Source organism: Meleagris gallopavo, chromosome Z, assembly GCF_000146605.3.
Source record: "Meleagris gallopavo isolate NT-WF06-2002-E0010 breed Aviagen turkey brand Nicholas breeding stock chromosome Z, Turkey_5.1, whole genome shotgun sequence".
NCBI classification, from domain to species: Eukaryota; Metazoa; Chordata; class Aves; order Galliformes; family Phasianidae; genus Meleagris; species Meleagris gallopavo.
Window position 1 is genome coordinate 22,041,385 of NC_015041.2, and position 20,603 is coordinate 22,061,987.

At 45.7% G+C, this 20,603-nt stretch overlaps 1 protein-coding gene across 1 annotated transcript; it reads right to left on the reverse strand.

The window, feature by feature from the left end:
- Window positions 1-693: 693 nt before the first annotated feature.
- On the reverse strand, window positions 694-9,446 carry CRHBP (corticotropin releasing hormone binding protein). Its single transcript, XM_010725536.3, has 7 exons — window positions 9,081-9,446; window positions 8,617-8,710; window positions 7,979-8,136; window positions 6,037-6,247; window positions 4,768-4,916; window positions 2,365-2,482; window positions 694-1,595 (listed from the first exon to the last, which is right to left on the reverse strand). Exons 1-7 carry the CDS (start codon window positions 9,228-9,230, stop codon window positions 1,438-1,440), a joined length of 1,038 nt encoding a protein of 345 aa, XP_010723838.1. The 5' UTR covers window positions 9,231-9,446; the 3' UTR covers window positions 694-1,437.
- Between the last annotated feature and the right edge of the window lie 11,157 nt (window positions 9,447-20,603).

Below are 20,603 nucleotides of genomic sequence, written 5' to 3' on the forward strand. Positions count from 1 at the left end.
GAGTGCTTTTCTCTCTAAACACTTCCAAGCTGCTCGAAAATTCAAAAGGTTTTGTCTGATTTTGGGGTAAAAAAGTAAAATAGCCACATAATCTCTTCCATTAGCATAGTCATGCAGTGTTGACACACTTATTCAAGTCTGACCATGCTGCCAGGCATATCCATCTGTTAATAAGAAGGTTAATAACCTCTTTTATTAAGTCAGCTAATATCCAGAACTGAGTTCACAAAACCCTACCGAGGAAAACTTAAGGCATCCTGAGGTTTTTGCCCACTTCTGCTGGGGCAAGGGATATAACTGCACAGCTGCTGAATACTCAAGACACTTGATTTTTGGTGTCCAAATGTGATATAGATCACACAGATCAGCTCTGAAGGTTTCAGGCATGCAACTGGATCAATCAATAACAATAAACAGTGTTTATTGTTATCAAACATCAAGGAAGGAACTGTTGACCCCAGTGTTTGCCAGGTAGCACCTCCAAAAAGCATGCAAATCCATCTTAATACTTCCAAGCTCGAAGCCCTGGTCTTCTGCTGTGCTTCCTAGAGCTCACCAGGCTTATACTCCCCTTAGAGATCACCAAAGGTCTGGAAAAATAACTTGCCTCCATGGGTGTGCTGGACACCTGACTAAAAATGGTATAACAGAGAAGGTGCAGGTAAGCAGCTACTGCACCTGAATGGGAATGGAAAATCGGCAAACCAAAGCTCTGCCCATAATGTCACTTTAATACTCCACAGTTTTACAGCTACATATGCACAAAATCATCATTTCCAGAAAACTGTACAAGACTTAAGAAGTTTAACCAGAATGTTAAAAGAGAGCTCTTCAGAAAAATACAACATGATACTGTTTTGCCAACTCTTTGAACTTATTTATTCATGTTTGGATTCATGTAAGGAAATATCCATGCCATAAATTTTTATTAAAAACAAGTCATTAAATAGTACATTTATAGTCATAAACAAACAAGTCATTTTTACACACATTAATGTTGGATTTCCTGCTACAGAACTGGAAATGTATTCAACCACCTTATATTTTTGTTCATTCTTGATATAAAAGGATAAATTTTCTGCATTAAATTCATACATACTGTTGTTTTTTTATGTGCTCTGACTGGATACACAGAGGATTTATGTCTGTTCCCCTAATAATACGTATACTGGAAACTTAGCCTTCTGTTCTTGTTATTGATTTGGGGTATAGTAAGTTATTTTAAATACTGCAGAAAATAATTGTAGTAACGAAGAAAAATATGCTTTTTCCTCCTTGCTCATATGAATGATTGATTTGTATGAAGAAGAAAATTAAATAAAATGCTTGCACCATAGAAAGGCTTGAAACCAACAGCTGGTTAAAGGAAAATTACATTTTTTTCATTTGCCAGAACATTATTATGATTAGCAACATGAAAATGTGTTGCCTGGTTTTTCAGATACCAGGGAAGCAGAATTCTTCAATGCTATTCTCCTTTCTGTTTTCTATTTCCTGCAGATCAAGCTGATAATACTCAAATGTCACACGATTGATGTGTTTGCCACTGGAGACCATCCGTAGCACAGTATTGTCACAACCAATCTTCATTTGGGCTAATCAGGGAAAAAACAGAGAGAAGACATTAAGATAAAATTATATGAGAGAGAGGGAAAAATGATCTGTTGCACTGAAAATTACAAGCTAATAATAGGGTTTTGGAAACAAAGAATGTTTGGGCATAGTAACGACTGGTATTGCTGTCTAAATACCTTATTTTACAGTTATTAGTCTTCCTTTATAACAGTCTTGCTATTCCATCAGATGCTGCAGCCTTTGCTCTGGCAGATGCTGCTCACTCCCCCCACTCACCTACAGTCTCATGCATTTATAGGACACAGAGGATGGTGCATGCTTGCAGTTGCTGCAGTTGGATACTAGAAGTCAAAGGTAAGGGGTAATGACATTCTACCCTGGAGATCTCCAAAACTAACAACATCACAATGCTGGAAGCACCCGGACTGTTGAAGTGTGATTTCTCTTCCTTTACACTGCCAGGAAAGCAGTTTAAATGCCATAGCTGAATTGTAACAACTCTGCCTGCATTTATTATGAATTTCCAGGCTTGTCTGTTGACACTAATAATCATATGTGTCATAAGTATTTTAAAAATATATGTAACTTAATCTTATTATCATAATTACTGCAGGGGTGAGTAGAGCTGTTTATGGATGTGCTGCATCCCGCCCCTGGATGCTGACTCTCACGTTTTGCTACACATCAAGTTCACTTGTCTGAAGGAAACCTGCGCTTAGGAGAGCTGTGCATGGCCCCTCCGGTTACATGTTCATTTGTAGAGGGAGATGAGGAAGGAAGAGCTCTCACCAGACCCATGAAAGGAATGACAGAGGTCAGCCAGTGGAAACATCTTGGATGGGTCTAAGCCAGTTCCTCCTAACAGCTCCACAAAGTCCCCCACTCCTGCACAGCTCACTGATGGATTCTAAGAAGACAGAAAATAAAAATTACTTGCCACGTTTTGATGAAAACAACAATTCTCTAGACAGGACTGCAGTCAACACCAGGATTCAGAAGTACTTTATGCTCAAGCCTGTTAAAAATTAGGCTGTTCAAGCAATAGTATTTCAATCTGACGTTTATAAATTAATTTATTGAAGAAACTTCAAATAAAGACCTAAGTAGGCTCTGAAAAATCACTGGCATGTATTTAAGATGTTCATCCAATTGCTCCCAGCACAGGTAAGCAATTTGATCCTGGGTGCTCAGACACTTAACCAAATGAACGGAGTCAGTGCTGCACATGTGCTCACACCCAGCTGGCATGCAGTGAATTATCTCCTCTCTATCTTAAGTGTCCTTGTGAAAGCAGTATGTAAGGCAAGGAGATAACAAAGGGTGGCTGAAGCCAACAAGTTGTGGCTGGTTTTGTCCACAGGCACCACGCTGCAAACCTAATTCCCACTGTCTGACTGGCAGCCTGTCTCCAGCACTGCAAGGCTGACCCTTGTTCCTGAGATCTTCCCACCTACTCTGCCATTTCGTTGATCACTCCTTCACGCTTCTTATTCTCCTTCACTGTACAACTGAGATTTAAACATCTCTTAAAAGCTCCTTGTTTCTGCCCAGAGCCGTTCCAGAACCCTCCAGCCTCCACCAGGGTTGTCATTTTTTCTTCCTGAGTCTTAGGCCTTGCTATCAGACTTTTGAGATGCTCCTAACAACTCCTCTTCCTCTATCAGTTTTGGTGCAAGTTACTCTTTCCACCCAAGTTTTGAAGCCTGGACCCTCTTAATACATTGTTTCTTCATTTTTTGTTTTCTTTTCCTGCAGCATCAGCAGATCAGCTCTTGCTGCCTGTCAGCACAGGTGGCAAACAATTATCATGCATTCCTTATCTTAATAAAAATAGATACTCTTAGCACTTTCATTCATGCTGTCCTTCATGCTGGGGTACCACACACAAAACCAAATAGCTGTGTCTTCATTTTGCTCTAAACTCTTTAAAACTTTCCTTTGAGGCAAACCCCTCAAAATAAAAAATGAATGAGACCATATTTTCCACTGACAGAGACATTGCCACTGGTTCTTGTCTGCCTGTTCACCAAGTTGCTTCCTCTATGTCTGCCTTTTCACGCCCTGCCTCCTGCTAGCACCTTGCCATGATGATCATGGGCCCTGACTACCGCCCAGGTGTTGCCAAGCCCCAGGGAAGACTGAGGCTACAGTCTCACTGGCAGCAGAAGACAAACATCCTTGCTGTTATCCCTCTGACATGCTGTTACCTGCACCTTTTTAGACCTTCCAAGCACAGGATGCCACCAGCATCTCTTGTCCTCCCTTCCTGGTCATCACAGAGCACCAAATGATGTGTGCCAGAGCACATGGGCCAGGGGATGTTCAGCACAATGAGCAGAGGATCAGCCAAATGTAGCTGGATTTCCACTGTGATAATACCTTGCTGCTTAATCCATGTCTCCTCTCTGTTGGTGGAATGGCAGTGGAGGCTGAACCTTCTCACCAATATTCCATTACATTTTGTTGCTGTGTGACAGGTGGCAACAGAAGGGCAGTCTGACAAACTGGTGTCTCACATGGAAATGAACATGAAGTAAAGGTGGGGCACCGAGTTCCTCCATACAGAAAAATGGCACCCACTGACATTCACTGATGCTTGCTGAATATTTATGGAGACTGAACAGCAAGGTGGTGTGCTGCAGCAGTGGCAACAGTGACATGAAAGATAAGCCATGTTACAAATGGCCATACACAGCTGTCACATCATGAAATGAAGAGAATCTCAACTCATCCCCATGAACTGGCCAACAGTGGTGACAATGTTAGGTGTTTCGTATCTGTTAATTTTCACTGTTGAATAGCATTACTGTGCGTTTTGTATCTGTTGTAGTTTCCATAGAAATAAATGGGGGACATTACTTTTGGAGCAACTTATGTATGTACTTTGATAAGTTTAAATGCAGGCAGACAACTCTGGCAGAGCACTCCTTTATTTCTAATGTAATTCTTACCCTTTTTACAGTACAAAATATTTACATGTCTTAATGGCACTTTGCACTGTTGATTTGTCTCTGCAATATTACAGAGGCAACAGACAGACCCATCTCTGGTCTCTGGGGGCCCAGCTCTCAGGCTGAGCACACACTGCTCTGAAGCACACACAGCCTCACAGCCAGAGCTGTGGCCACCCCTGTTCCAGACTACCAGGAAAACTGCACGTAGCAGTTATTTGCCAACTAACAAACAACTTACCTTTAAAAAGAGGCCGTTTAAATGTCCCAGGATGAGATCGGAGATTTTTATCACCACCGGGTAAATTATAGAAAAACTGCAGTTTCTGTGTTGATGAGGAATGACCATGGTAAACCTTCCTGAGGGAGTCTGAGAGATGACATTGCAAGCTGGAGCACAGGAGAAAGTACAAGAGTTAGTTGTGTTGTCATTACTGCCCATGTGTAGTAAAATCATGTACTTCTAGTAATTACAAAGAACAGTTTAACAGCTGAGAGTTGAAGACATATGCTGAAAAATACATATGTGGTATTTTTAGGTTTTCTTGAAGAGCATTTGTTCCTTAGAAATTCTCCATCCATTGGTTATGGCATAGTATCAGGTCTGGCAGAGTTTTGGGATGAGCTGTTGATGGGAGAGCACGTGCCCCAAATGCACGCATCAGTACTTTTTTGCCACTTTAAAGAATGGTAAACATGTGTGCAGGGCTTTCATTTGTTTTTATTTGTTACCAACTGATACTGCCAGCAAACCCACAGGTCCTGTCTTGCTCCTCACAGCGGGGTTTCCTTACCCCGTGACATATCCCATTGAAACACCCTGTCCCTGGAGATACACGGTCAGCCTGGATAGGTCTCTGAGCAACCTGATCTACCTGTAGTTGTCCCTGTTTACTGCAGGAGAGTTGGATTAGATGGGCTCTGAGGGTTCCTTCCAACTCAAACTCTTCTGTGAAACCAGAGCAGCACAGACTGATTTTGTCTTAAAGTTTAACATTAACAGCTCAGGCTTGTTGTCTGCATCACTAGCACTTTTGGAAAAATGATGCAAGTGACCATTATTTGTGCCCTGGCAGCTCATAGGCTTAGGGAAATAACTTACAACTAGACTCACACAACACTCCTCACATCACCATTCTGATACTAAATGTACTGTTGAATTTTTTCAAATACTTTCTCCTTGTTTACTCATATTCAGAAATTGCTCAGATTAAAATCTCTGGTTTAATACTACTTGCTCAAACCATAAGACATAACAGTGTTCAATATGAGAGATCTGCTTTGAAAGATCCTTCTTATTTTAAAACAGAAGCCATGCTCAAATGCTCTCCCGTACTTTGTTATTTTTCTCTCTCCTGCACAGACATACACTGAAACAGTCAGACACTCGGAAGAATCTCACCAGAACTGTGTCAGTGCAGACATTATCAGAGAATTCAGTGCCAATGACACTATTGTTCTGCTTCCCACCAAAACTGCAAGCCACTTGGTAACATGAAATCAGACTTACGGAAGAGGTTGGCACTCTTCTTGACTGTGATTGTAAATCCATTGCCTGGCTGATGAATCCTGAAGAAGATCATTGCCACATTCTGTGATGACCTGATGCTCGTCTGGACAGCACCACTCTCACAGAAGTCTGTGTACCTTTGGGAAGTGGGGAGGGGGTGGTCCAAGGAACTAGGAAACTTCTCTCCTTTGAGTATCCAGCCATCAAATACCTGCAGGGGTTCAACAATTGTAACCAGGGCTTTTGTGTATCATCCTACCAGCAGAGAAGAGAAGTGTAAAGTATTATGGGCACTGCTTTGACATTTGATGGCCAATTCAGAGCCTCCAAATAAAACCAAAAATTCTTTTTGTTTATATACACCCTACCGTTTATCCAAGCTTCAATCAGTACTTAGGAATAGAACAGGTATAAATCCTAATTTTGTTTTTATTTCCTTCAAATGACTATTTTGGTGAAGTATCTTTGATGGAAACAGTTCTTTTTGCTTCAACACCATCAACTTGGTATCAGATTCTGGATTCATTAGTATAGCAATTCCGTTCCTACCATAACCAGCTTCTGGCCAACCTGATGTGAAAGCCACCATCAAAAAAAGTTGCCTTCTTGTACCTTGACCGCTAGGTTCACTGTTCTGGCCTGTAGTTTTCCACCATCTGTATCATCAGCTTATCTTTAATGAGCCCAGCGGCCTCCCAGAGCACTGGTGTTTCAGCCCAGAAGCATAGCACAATGAAGCTCTGGGGAGGAATTTTTGGCACACTCTCCTGTGTCTTTTCTTTCAGTAGACTCTAGCCAGTGGAATGCAGCACAGACTCTGCCTACTTGGCTAAAAATTAATCAGCACTGTCTACAAATCTTTCCCCCACAACAAAAATAGCAAAAAAATTGCCCTCCCCATGAGCAGAGAAATGTGTCAGAATAGAAAGCTATTAACTCCAGCACAGGAGTTACCTTCCTCTTGTTTCCCTCTCCTACCCGGCAACTCCGTCTGCACTCCCTTCTAGCATTTCAAGCATCTGAGGACCAGATCCTGCCACTGCTATGGTAAGTAATCCTGTGAATGTGCATGGGATGCTTTGATGGCAGAGCTGCAGGACTTGGTCTCCAGATTTGCTGATATTGAAAATTTTTGGAAGTCTTGTGAAGCAGCTGCTCAGATTACACCAGAGAAAAGCTACCTGTAGAAATACAGCAGCACAATTGAACTGTGGACATAATAATCGAAGGAAGGAAACTGTTATAAAGCCCTGGAGATCACTTGGTGTTTGTCCAGCTTTTGAAGGCAACTCTGAGTTTGAGGTACATGGGCACACAGAAAGCTGGGACAGCCTGCAGTAACATCTGGGGAAACCCCAGCAAGGGGCAGAGAGACAGGGCTTCCCAGCAGCTCAGTCTGCTGCCGCATACAGAGCTCAGTGCTGTGCTCAGAGTGCAGCATGGTGACAGAGGAGCAAACAGATGCTCTCCTGCCTGCCCTCCAGAACTGACTTCATATCTCAGCCAACTCTTCTGTCTGCCAGCAGAATGGTTCAGCAAAGTTTCCCTGTTCTCGAGTATGAATTGCTCTTTGTCACAAACTTCCCGCTGAGTGAGAACAAATGTTCTGAAAACCTCTGGCAGGGTCATTTGAAAATTCTTCCTGCAAATATCCACATCCTAACTAGCCAATGCCCCGAGCATGGAAGTCCTGGCTCAGTAACAGCAGAGAATGCATCATCAGTGCTTGCATGGCTTGTGGGGTAAGAGAAGCAATGAGAAAAGCCTTCTAGTGGGTCAAGAGCCTTAGCTCGTGCAAATTAAACTTCTCAGTCAGTCACAAATGCTTTTTAAAAGCTCTGTGTGCACACAGGCACTCATGCATGTGTGCTGCCTTCCCCTACCATATACAGCCAGCACCCAACATCCAGAGCAGGGACGGAGACAAACAGCAGCTCCCTACCTTCAGGAAGTCACCTCCTTGGCAGTCGATATTCACAAAGTCATATTCAATGTTGAGGAGCTCCTCAGGTTCACCGATGAAGAATGTGGCGCAGTGCAACTGGGGCTGATCGGCAGTAAAGGTGAACTGCCCCTCAATGCTCAGCATGTCAATGCAGCCTGCAGAGACAGGGCCGGGCTTTGCTCTGCCTGCAGGCAGCACACAGCCAGTGCCCGCTGCCGGGCATGGGGACAGCAGGGATCGATCCAGCAGCGGGGAGGAGGGGGTCACAGGTGAACCAAAAGCTGCTGAGCTCCAGGGGATGCTCATTGGTGTGACATGTCAGAACGCATCGGGGTGCAAAATTGCTGCTGTGCATGCACAGGTGTGCAGACCCTGAGTTCCTTCAGATTCCTCACTCATCACAGCTTCTCCATCCACCCCATCTACTGGAGCTGGGCTCTGCCTGGGGTTGCAGGTGTAAGACCCTCCCATTGATGAGACCCCGGCCCTGGCCTGAGCCCGGGTCAGAGCCCTGCTCTGAGCTCCCTGCCTCAGCTTTCCAAAATTACAACACTCTACCCATCTCCCCTTGGCCCCATCACTCCCAAAGAGCCCCGAGCTCCCTCTGCACCCTCCCACCATCAAAGATAACTCACGCAGAGACCGCCGGTAGATGTGTCCTGCAGACAGCTCCCGCTTCAGGTCTTCGCTGAGGAGCAGGAAGGGCTCATCTTCACCAGCATCCCTCACCTGTGGAGAGACAGTGGGAAGAGGACGGGACAACATGAAACGCAGCCCCTCCCTGCAGCTCTCCAGAGCAGATGCGGGCAGATTGCATCCCTGCTCCAGAAGGGGTACAGCTGCATAACAGCTCGGTCGGGAGCTGCTGCAATGAGGAGTAACCTGGCCTCTGAGAGCTGAGCCCCACACAACGAGACTGTGTTCCTTAGCCAAAAGCACAAGGTTGAGAAAAGGACAGGTAAATGAATGAAAATGCAGGGGGGTGTGTTAATGTCAGTCCTTCGTCCAGGGGCAGTGGGAATAGGAACAGAGGAATAAAGGGGATAAAGTTAGCAGAGAGTGGAGAAGTGCTGTGAGATGTGCTCGCCCCGTTGCTCACCTCGAGGTAGCGGGTGTCCCCTTTGGAGGCTGCCAGCAGGATGAAGACGAGGTGGCACTGCAGCTGGAAGGCAGACGGCATAGCGGCAGCCCGTCCGTGCGCGCTGAGCACCTGCTGCTCGGAGCCGGGAGGCAGGAGCCGCCGGGGCATCTTCGGAGACTCTTTTTATAGAGCAGTTGGGAGGGGAGGCACTTGGTCCCCGTACTGATAGGTTAAACCATGGTAACTGAATTCCTCTCGCAGTGACACAGTAGGTGGGCATGACGAGGGTCCAAATCAGAGCCACGAATTCCCGTTTCGCTCCCCGCGCTGTCAGTGCCAGTGCTACGGCTCTGTCTGGCGGAGCTGCAGAGCTCTCGGGGGAGAGCCCGTCCCCGCTCGGCACCGAGATTTCCAGGCACTAAGCGCAAAGGGATAGGCGAGGAGCATCCCTCCCTCTCATCTCCTGCTGCTGGCTCCGGGGGCACTCTGGACCCGGGACTCCTCCTGCTGCCCCAGCGCTGTCTTCCTGCTCCCGCACAACGGGTCTGCTGGAAGGACAAGGGAAAACCGAGCAGCCCTCCCCTCAGATACAGCTTTCGTTGGAATTAGGAAACCTAGGAGCTTCGGAGAGGGCATTTCCCACTGAACAATCGATACAGCTGTTTCTCATTCCTGATCTAAAGGGAAACCAGGGAAATACCTTCAAAAAATGAAGCTGGGGTGAAGATCTATACTCTGCAGAGTACTGAAAATTGGGAACTCAGCAGAGGTTTGCTTTGTGGCATGTTCTTCGTACTTCTGACTTCAGGTGATCCATCCATGCCTTGTGTACAGTAACCATCCTTCCCCAAACTCAGCATCATGCTAACATCTCCTGCACTAAGCCTTTCTGTTAAAAGCTCGCTTTGGTTCAGCAAAACAAAACAAAACAAAACAAAACAACAACAATAACAAAAGGTAAAAACATCCAAAGCTTTAGCTTTGCTGCTTCTGCTTTCACGTATAGGGCTTGTAAGCAGAAACATTTGCCAGCTGATGCACACCACTTGCTGATCAAATAATAATAACAAAATTTTATTCTGTCTGTATACCTATGGCTTTGACCTCACTCTGCTATAATTTTTACATTTGTAGTTCACTATAAACCATAGTACTCCTCAGAAGCCCTTCTGTCATTATGCTATATCTGTACAGCGTAAAGTGTGCGGAGGAAACAGAAAACAGTTATTGAACTTTGGCGCTGTGATGCACAGAGGTTGTTAAAATTGCTTAAAGCACAGAGTGGTTAATGGCAGAATGAATTGAGGCTGAATTAATTCATCCCCATGTCCTCGCCTTGAATGGTTTAAGTCCTGTGGTCTGGGACAAGCACTGTCAGAAGCACCACTGGAGTTCAGAACCTAAAATCCACTGGAGCTTACTGGGGAATTGAGGTTTTGCTGGAAAGCCACAGGGTGTAGCCCCAGCCACCAGAGGATGCTTGCGGTTGCATCTGTGCTGGGATGTGCCTGGGGAACAGGAGTCCGCAGGACAAGGAGGAGCTTGCAGGAGAGCTCAGCCTCCCACGCTTCTCTGTACATTTGCTTCCTGAAGAGATGAAGCAAGCCAGGAGCACAGCACAGTGGGCAGCCTGCTGCTTGCTTGTGGGAGCAACTCTGGGAAACATCAAGAGTGTGACCACAGCACGCAGATGTGGTGTCCAGAGCTCTGTTTTGGCCCTGTAAGAACCCAGATCACCCACTTCCAGGCACTTGGCAGCATCCAGCCCCCATCTGTCCAGGCTGACCCTGTTGACCCCCAGCCCAGATCTCAGCTGCTGAACTGAAGGTTTCCATTGAAGGAAGGAGAGTGCTTGTTTGTGAGAATTTCATCTGTTACTGAAGGCCTGGTTGAATTCAACTGTAAAAAAGAGGGAAGAATAGGTGACACTGGAGCTCAACCTGTCTGATAATCCACCTATGAGCTCATCTGCTCAGACAAACCATACCAACAGCCATGCATAGCTGAGGTCTGGGTCAGCACTACCTGCAGGGATGCCCTGGGAGGCAGACAACCCTGGGCTGTGAGTTGCTAGCGAGTGAGGTGCAGGGATTCCCCAGCTAACAGTGAGCTGAGAGAGGTGAGGAGTCTCCTGCACAACTGCTGCCAAACAGGACCCATGGCAGCTCTGTGCTTTCTGTGCCGCACCTGGCCCTCCCCAGCCCCCTCCCCTCGGAGCCTGCCCTCCTCCATGCAGACCCTTCTCCCAACTCTGCCTGTGGTGAAGGATGAGCCTGAGGTCTCTAGGAATTGTGATTACACCTAACAAAGCAAGGAAAAATCAACAGTTTAAAAAGGGTTTAAAATGTTTGCTACGGCATTTTGGAAGGGAAAATCAATTTAAACGAGATATAAACCTTTGGGCAAATGAGGGAGGTGCAATTTTTCTTTCATTGTGTTGAGTCACATTAACATTTCACAGGACAATTTTGTGTTGTTAACATCAAATAGGACAATACAACAGGACACATTCCTGGTCTGGCCCTGTTATTGGCAGCTATCTCACTGTGACACCACCACATCAGCCAGCCCCACGGCTGTGACTCAGTGTTGGGACTCTGTGTAGGACATCACCTGCCCTGTGCTGTGGTGCCTCAGAGTCACTCTGGAGTCTCAAGAAAGGTCGTGGGAGTGCTTAGGGGACCCCCAGCCCCTACCATGTGTCATGCTGGGAGCCTATGGGTGTCTTGTCAACTGCAGCTTCAGAGGAGAGATCCTGCTGTGCTGAGAGATGCAGAAAATACTGCTGAATAAAGTGTAGTGAAACACTGTTTACCCTCTCCCATGGAGATGAAATGATGCTCTGTGCTGCAGTGCAGGTGATCAATGTGTTTTCCTCTCCTCACCACTGTACAGTGAGCCCATGGATAATGCTATTGGCACCAAGCTATCCAGCGAGTGGCACTAAAGCTGTAGATACCCCGTGGGGCTGCCTCCCCTGTGAAAAAGGAGATGGGGTGTTGTGAACCGCAAAGCTTTGGCTCTCCAGGAGTGTCCCTTGAGACTCTACCTCCTCAAACAGCCCCCTGCAGAATCTCCATGAGAAGTCCTTTTATTTATACACAGACTTCTTCACAAAGACACTGTAAGAAGCATCCCAGTGGCAGACCATTGCATGTCCCATGGGCTGCTCTGTGTCTGTAATAGGCAGTTCCTTGGCCCAGTAAGAGCAGCAGCAATCCCAAGGTGCTTCACCACCAATTTCAGTAAAAGTCAATTTCTGCCTCAGGCACTCCATCTTCAGCTGTTGGTGCTGTTCATCACCAGCATTCGTCTGGCTGGAGAGATACATGCAGGGGGATGCACAGTTCAGGATCTCTGGTTAGGCCTCAGCCTAACCTGTGTGCCTGCTGTGTCAGCTGCTAGCCACTGTGCTAAATTACATACATTTCCCTTGTGCTCATCTCTGTTTTAATTCAGAATTAATTAACAGTGTAGTTTTTTCTTTCATGCATGGTGTCTGGGAGCTGTAGCACTTTCCAGCCCTTGCTGCTTCTCATATGGCAACAGTCCCAAACGAAGGCCTGTGTCTTTGTGGGATGGCACAAAGCTACATGTCATTTACATTTGATTATACAGGTATGGCATTCAGCTGGCTACAATTCTTTCACCCTATTATTCCTGGTAAGTGGGATTAGCTAGCCTGGATAAAGGAGGCAAAGAGATCTACTGGCCCTGAAATGTGACAAATGCTACTACTGGGGCTAAACTTTCAGTTCTGTCCTTGCTAAATTTTATCAATTACAGCTTTGAAAAAAATACTATGCAAAAAGAAGCAAAGGCAAGGTTGTATGACAAATTACAGGTACAGAGATCACTAGGAAACCATGTTGTTAACATAGACCTAGAAAAATTTTGCTTCAAAACCTGAGAGACTGTGGAACAAGAGTGGAATGGAATGAAATAGAATGGAATAGAAGAGAACAGCACAGGACAAAGTTCAGTTGGAAGAGATCATCTAGTCTAACTGCCCGAGGGAGCTCCTGTTTCTGGTCAATTTCCCTCATCCCATAAGTCACCATAGATGACACTGAGGTCACTCAGTACTCACAGACCATTACTGAATACTTCACAATACTGGGCTAGCAAAGGAAACTTTCATATTTCTGGGTCTCCATGGCCCTAGGCTCCTCAGTGTATTACTACCTCCTTGCCTGCAGGTGCTGGGGAGGAGGAGGAGGAAAAGGAGGAGAAAGAAGGAGACTTTGCAACCACATCCCACCACTGATCACTAGGCCCCTTCTTTACTAATAGGTTATGTCACACTCTGCATTATGGCAGGTACAGGTCAGTTAATTGTCAGGACCTGGAGCCAGATCACTCTGTGCATCCAGCACACATACACACCACCTAACCCCACTGCAGTGGATCCCAGTCAAAGGTAAGCCATCATGCATACCCAAAAAACAATCAGTGTAGTAACATCTCAAGTCTCCCTGTTGTTTGGGTGACCAAACTATGACTACCAGGCCTCTTGGGACTGTCACTGTGGCTGTGGTCATGATTACATTTGGGGACTGCTTGTGGCACACAAGATTGAAGTTTGATCATTGCCACAGTGATTATCAATCAACCATGACCATACTACAGAACAAAACTACTGGAAATGCTGTCAAAGCAGTGAGGCTGTGGATCTACACTGGAAAAGTGACTAAAGTAATTAATTTGCCCCTATCAATGTTCTGATATGATTCTCCTACACAAACCCATCCACAGTTTCAATGACAAGTGAAGGAAAACATTCCCAGTAGCAAAAGCACCCAGTCCAAGATGATGCATTGTGCTTCATTCCTTTAGTCCACCTTTGGTTTGGCGTCAACGGGTCTCCCAAAACACGTGGTCCAGGCTGAACCTAGCACTCATCAACTCTCAGAAGGCAGTGCTCTGTCTGTCACTGACCTCTGTCCCTATCTGTGGCCCCAGCTATGTATACCCATCGAGCAAAATCCACCCGCTCTTTTGAGCTTTGCCACACATCTCTCTTTAATGACACTTCTATTAGTTGTGTGTGTATCTATAAATTGGCTTTAAGTAGAGCTGAACTTTCTGTCAGGTGAAGTAAGCATAGCTTGTTAACTCTGGGCAGCTTGACACAAGAGATGTGTGATTTGTCATGTTGAGTGGCTTAGAGAAATGACAAATGCAAGTGACTGATGAACTGAAATACTATCAGCATTGCGCAGCCTTGATGATAAGTGTTGCATTAACACTATTTATGGCGCTGAATAAAAGCAAGGACTGTGAAGCGCATAGTTTAGCAGGTTACAAATAATCAAGCAAATATTATATTCAGACACTGAGATTGCCTGGAGGGTGATGATCACTACCAGCTCTGCCAGTGACTCAACTCAGCATCTACACAAAGCCATCAGGGCTAACAAGTGGAAGAAGAGAAAAGTTTTCACCCAGAAAGGAGAAAAGTGTTGTGAGAGGGAGGTGGTGAGTGGAGCCATGAAACATGGCTCTGCCCATTAGGAGAGGCGTGGGCCATCTGCACACCTGGGAAGTCACCTCTGATGTGCTGTTGCAGGCTCAGTGTGGCTCTGGCACAAGGGACCTGTTAGAAGCTCCAAGGCTGTGTCTCAACAGATCAGTGCTGGGCTGAGTCAGCCTTCACCTCTCACAGCCTGGATCAGACCCAGTGCCCTCACAGAAGGACATCTCCTTTCCAGGACACGACACAGCTACCCAAACATTACTTGAAGGCAATGTCATGCGTGGGACCTGCACAGCAGGCAATGTTGCAGAGTCCTCCACTGCTACCTCTTTTCCCCAAACGCACAGTTCTGCTCTGCATTACCAGAACATTTGTCATTTTGTTTTCAATGCTGAGATCACTTTAATATACAAAATGTATTTGTCAGACATATTGAAATTTCTTAGTACTTCACATGCCACATTCGAAAATTTGTTAGAAGGGAATCAATGTGAAGAATAAACTTCCTGTCTGACAAAATCCCCTTCAAAATGTGATATCATAATATATTTTTCCCATTCAAGGACAAATACTTCAGCTGAACTAGCTGTCACCTTCGCTGAGTCTGTCTCACCCAAAGAAGGAGGCATGATTCAACACAATAGGCTCAAGCAGTTGTAAGTATTAAGGTGCAAATTAGCAAAATGTTGGAGTGGAACACAGTTCAACTACTGAATATGAGCCAGGTAAGAGATACCAGTATGCCCAGTGCAATGATGTATTTATCCTCAGAACTGCTCCTAGTGCTTAGCCCTTTGTCACAAGTATGAGATTCCTTCACCTAGTAGAAAGTACTGGAATGTTTTTTGTCAGTGTAGAAAAACAAATACTGAAGTGCTGATCTATATCAAAAGAGAAGTGGCCAGCAGGGAGAGGGAGGTGATTGTCCCCCTCTACTCCGATCTTGTGAGGCCCCATCTGGAGTACTGCGTCCAGGCCTGGGGCCCCCAGTACAGGAAGGATGTGAAGCTCTTGGAGCAGGTCCAGAGGAGGGGCACTAAGATGATCAGAGGGCTGGAGCACCTCTCCTATGAGGAAAGGTTGAGGGAACTGGGCTTGTTTAGCTAGGAGAAGAGAAGGCTCCAGGAAGCCCTCAATGTGGCCTTCCAGTACTTGAAGGAGGGGATAAGCAGGAGGGGAACCGACTTTGTGGTAAGACAAAGGTGCAAAGAGGTGCTGCCCAGAGAAGCTGTGGATGCCCTGTCCCTGGAGGTGTTCAAAGCCATGTTGGATGGTGCCCTGTGCAGCCTGAGCTGATGGATGGCAGCCCTGCCCATGGCAGGAGCTTGATAATCTTTAAGGTCCCTTCCAACCTAAATCATTTTATAATTCTACGATTCTATATAACTTTTAGATCACCTGGTCAGCATTCTTCAACATCCAGAAGCCTGGAGATACCTTAAAATTTGATAGAAGTTTCACAATCATCCTTCATCTCAAGTTTGCCAACCTGTTTTTAGACTTGCAAGCAGAACTCAAACTTGGCTTTTAAAGACAGGTGGTTTTCTTTCCATTAATCTTTTCAATGAGATGCCAAAAATGCCAAAAATTTTCTATGACCCACAACTATAGAATAGGTCATCAAAGCAAAGGCAAAAAACCCTTTAGTTTCACTTAGTCAAAGCGCTAATTGTTTAACAAGGCCAAGTTCTCCTGCCCTACGTCTCCTCCAACCACACTTTGCTCAATTTATGGACATATTTTCTGCTGCCACTCCATGTCCACAGCCAGAGCTGGGGAAAATGCATTTTTCTGCAGTATTCTCAATTTTTTGGTCATTTTTCAGTTCCCAAAACACAGCCTCATTTAATGTTCCAGGTGGTTCAGCTGCTCTTCAGCTCCTTGCAGCTTGTCCTATATGCAGGTTCTTCTTGCCATAGCTGTAATCCACATTTCCACATTGCATTTTTCAAGCAACAGATTGAGTGTAGTGTCATCCTAACACAAGGAGATTTAAGGCAGACTCCACAGGTAGATGGAGGGCTATGCTGTGACAATTTGCTCTGCAGCCAATGAAGATGACCAGGGCCTACAAGAACAGCCTAGAATTTAAAGCAGGAATCCTACAGGAACATCTTCTGCCTACTTGCCTCCTAAGTACCTGCAATCTGAGCAACAGCCGCTCTTGTTTTCTTTCAGCTGCTTTACTGCAACATTTGCAGTTTTATAGACATGTCCTTATTTAACCAACCAGCTAACAGAAGCACAGCTTTCCACTGAAGGCTAATTTGAAGTCATAAGCTCATGTCCTCAGCTGTTGCAAAATTATGCCAGTAAGTGCAGTAGGCTTTGTTGTTTTACATCAGCTGAGAATCTACTTGCTAGGGAAAAACAAGTGGATGCAGCTGCAGCTCTCTTCCTTGGGAGCTGCTTCTCTTTCACAACTGGCTGCAGGTGGCTGGAATTTGGTACTTAAAAAGACTTATTTCTTCTCTAATGTATCTGCAGAAGTTTGTTCATCTGCTTTGTCTGATGGCTACCCAAGGACATGTAACCCACCTCAGAGGTGAAATGTTCTAGCTTAGAGAAAAAGATTACCAGATCATAAACAGAATATTCTCTCTCAGGCAGTATCATGTGGCAAAAGAAAGATAAGATTGAAAATGTGATCCCTTTTTTCTTCAAGTAGCACAGTGTCACTCAACAGACTTAATTATCCCTGAAGACACATTATTAATTGTTGGTCTGTCAATCAAGCCACTTATTAGACATGCACATGACGTCACATTACAGCCTAACAAATTTTCCTGCCAGTCAAAAACCTTTATATAGATCAATCTGATTTCAGAGGCAAGTCTTGTGCGTGACCTTTTGTGTTTTCTGGGTGAGAATCGGAGGGGAGCTGAACGATTTCTGCGTGGTGACAGGCTGGGGCCGTGGGCTGGAGCCATGGCTAGGAATCCTGCTCCTAGTCATGCTCTGCTGTATGCTGGCATGCTCTGCAGCTCTCATGGTGGGAAGGGGCTCTGATGTGGGAAGGGAGTGACCTGCTGTGGACCAGAATATGAATCTCCTTCTGCTTGGGAAGCTCTAGGGCCATGCTTCACTGAAGTATGTGCAGTGGGTTTTGAGACAGTGCAGTCTGTCCTGCGTGGACTGCACAGACCCCCAACTGCTACCATGGCTGCAGACCCACAGCAGTACTTCTGGCACTGGGGGAGATCTGGGAGCCCTTGCCACAGGAGGAAACAGTTGCTTTCCCAAGGGAGAAAATCAAAAGTCCTTGCACATCTGTAAGGAGCAGATATCACACTGACAGAATAGGGAGTTTGCTAGCCTGTGAGTAAGGCTACCAAGAGTAAGAAGTTACACACCAGAATATGAAAGGCAGCCCCATCCAGATTTCCCAGACTGAAGAGCTGTGCATATCATTCTCCCTTCTCATAATCCTAGGCTGTTTTTCTTTTTCTCACCTTCATGAGCAGAAACGGCTATTTATAAGGGTGGATAGTGATAGGACAAAGGGGAATGGTCTTAAACTGAGACAGGGGAGGTTTAGGTTAAATATTAGGTGGAAATTTTTCACTTAGAGGGTGATGACACCATGGAACAGGTTGCCCAAGGAGGTTGTGGATGCCCCATCCTTGGAGACACTCAGGACCAGGCTGGATGTGACTCTGGGCAGCCTGGTCTGGTGGTTGGTAACCCTGCACACAGCAGGGGGGTTGAAACCAGATGATCATTGTGGTCCTTTTCAACCCAGGCCATTCTATGATTCTATGATTCTATGATTCTATGATTCTTTGACTCTCATAATTGGAATACCACCACCGAGGTCTGTAAGCTTTATAGAAGGGGCAGATAAGGTAGAAGGGGTAGGGGAGTTGCCCTCTATGTTAAGAAGAAGGGTAGACTGTGAGGAGCTGCCTCTGAGGAAGAGTCTCAGCCTATGGATTAAGGACATCTGGTGCCTGGGGTCTACAACAGGCTGCCTGATCAAAGGGAGTCTGTAGATGAGGCCTTCTTGCTACAGAGGGCACTGCACTCACAGGCTCTCATCTTGTTAAGGGATTTCAACCACTCAGATATGTGCTGGGGAAACAACACGAGGGGCTGAAAGTGATCCAGGAGACTGCTGGAGTCGATTGATGACAGTTTTCTGGTTCAGGTACTGGACAGTGCAACCAAAGGTGAAGCGCTACAGGAGTTGGTGGTAGAGCCTGAAAAGAGGTTAAGGCTGGAGGCACTTTCGACTGTAGCAACCATGTCCTGGCTGAGTTCATCATCTCAGGCAATATGAGTCTGGTAAGGAGTTAGGACCCTGAACTTCAGGAGAGTTAATTCCAGGCTGTTTAAGAAATTAATGGATGAGATTTACTGGGAAACTGTCTTAATTCCAACAGAACAGAGCTGGCAGTTCTTTAAGGACACCTTTCTGAGAGCACAAGAGCTCTCCATCCCCCAGAGTAAGAAATTGAGCAGACAAGTCTGAAAGCCAGCATGGATGAGCAAGGGCCTGCTAATCAGGTTGAGGGGAAAAGCAGTGGAAGTGGGGATGGTAGCCTGGGAAGAAAATAGGGATGCTGTCTGGATGGACAGGGGTGGGATCAGGTAAGTCAGGATGCAGATAGTATTAAAGCTTTGTGATGAATGTGAAAAACAACAAGAAGGGGTGATTTGTGTACAATGGGTAGAAGAGACAGGCAAAGGAGAATGTACTCTCTCTAATAAATGAAAATGGAGAGCTGGCATCCTCAGACATGGAGAAGGGTGAGGTACTTAATGAGTTTTTTTGTCTCAGCCTTCAGTGGGAGACAGGATTCCAAGTCTTTAATGTTACTTGAAAAGACCAGACCATACTGCAGTGTTCATTTTTCTATTGATTTTTCAGACAGTTTGATAACACAAATGAAAAAATGCCCAGAATAAGACATCTTTCCTAAAGCTGAGGAACTTTGGAGGAAGACACACAATAAGCCTCCACTTCACGTAGTGCTTTAAGGGGGCTCCTGGATGCAAGCTTGAAGTCAGCAAAAAAAAGTCTGTAAACAATAAGAAAAAAATAATGGCTTCATATTTACAGAAGATAGCTCTTCTTTTAAAAGCAGTTAAAAGTGCATCTGCAGGGTAAAGCTGCTGTAGCAAGGCTGGCAGTGCAAACACCATACTGCATGTCCAATGTGGGTGGCTGAATGCAGTCTTCCTTGCAGAAAAGAGGATTGCTCATTGCCTTGTTTCTGGTTCTAAGGCGGCTCAAAACTTCCAGGTGATCTTTCCCAGAAGAGAAAGATTTCATGTATGGAAGTGCTGTCTGCAAATGCATCAGTGATTGGTATGGCTGGAGGAGAAATGGCAGAGGAATGAGCCCCTGGTGAAGAGGGGCAACGAGAAGTGCAAGCCCTTTCTGCAGGAGAAGCAGGCTGCACTCAGTTCCAATTTGCACAGCAGAGGAGGTGGCTCTGTGGAGCATCCCCCTGCCTGACCTCAGCAGTGTGCCACAAGGAGCTGTGATTTTTCAGAACTCTGCTCAGCACATGAGCTGTTGAGCATCCTTGGTCCCACCAGGGGTGGGCAGGTTATTTATGGACTAGCTGGAGCTTCTTTCCAAAAGAGCTCTTGCTCAGAAGCTGTAACAGAAAAAAAGAGCCCTCTCTGAGAAAATGTGTCTCCTTGTAACTTGGGTTGAAGGTTTAGACTGCTGTCCCTTCCCTACCCACAGAGGAAGGGGAAACTGGGAGACCAGGAGCAGCCTGCAGGACCCATGGAAAACAATAGAGGCCAATCCTTCTGCCCTCCCTGGTCCAAGAACTGCAGAGATATTAAAGTGCATGACATCAGGGGGGCAAAATGTTGTGTGACTGCTTTCAGTCTAGTACACTTTTCCAGCGTTTCTGTATAAGATCTTTCGTGAATCCTAAATAGCTTCCATCGCTGGTGAGTTAAAGAGATAGTGTGATCTGGCTCTGCCAAACTTTTTCTTTCCAGGATAACACCATCTGCTGGTGGCCTATTTCTGGAGATGATTTCCACCTATTTGTATATTTGCTACACCTAACAGAATCCTTTTCTCATAACAAATTGCATCA

What these genes read in the sequence shown, in the direction of transcription:
- CRHBP (XM_010725536.3), bottom strand. Translation starts at nt 9,230, where the DNA reads ATGCCCCGGCGGCTCCTGCCTCCCGGCTCCGAGCAGCAGGTGCTCAGC. An exon ending in GAAGAGTGCCAACCTCTTCC is followed by an intron (nt 4,917 to 6,036) that starts GTAAGTCTGATT and finishes CCTGTGCTCCAG; the next exon opens with CTTGCAATGTCATCTCTCAG. An exon ending in TCATTCCTTTCATGGGTCTG is followed by an intron (nt 1,596 to 2,364) that starts GTGAGAGCTCTT and finishes TTCCCTGATTAG; the next exon opens with CCCAAATGAAGATTGGTTGT.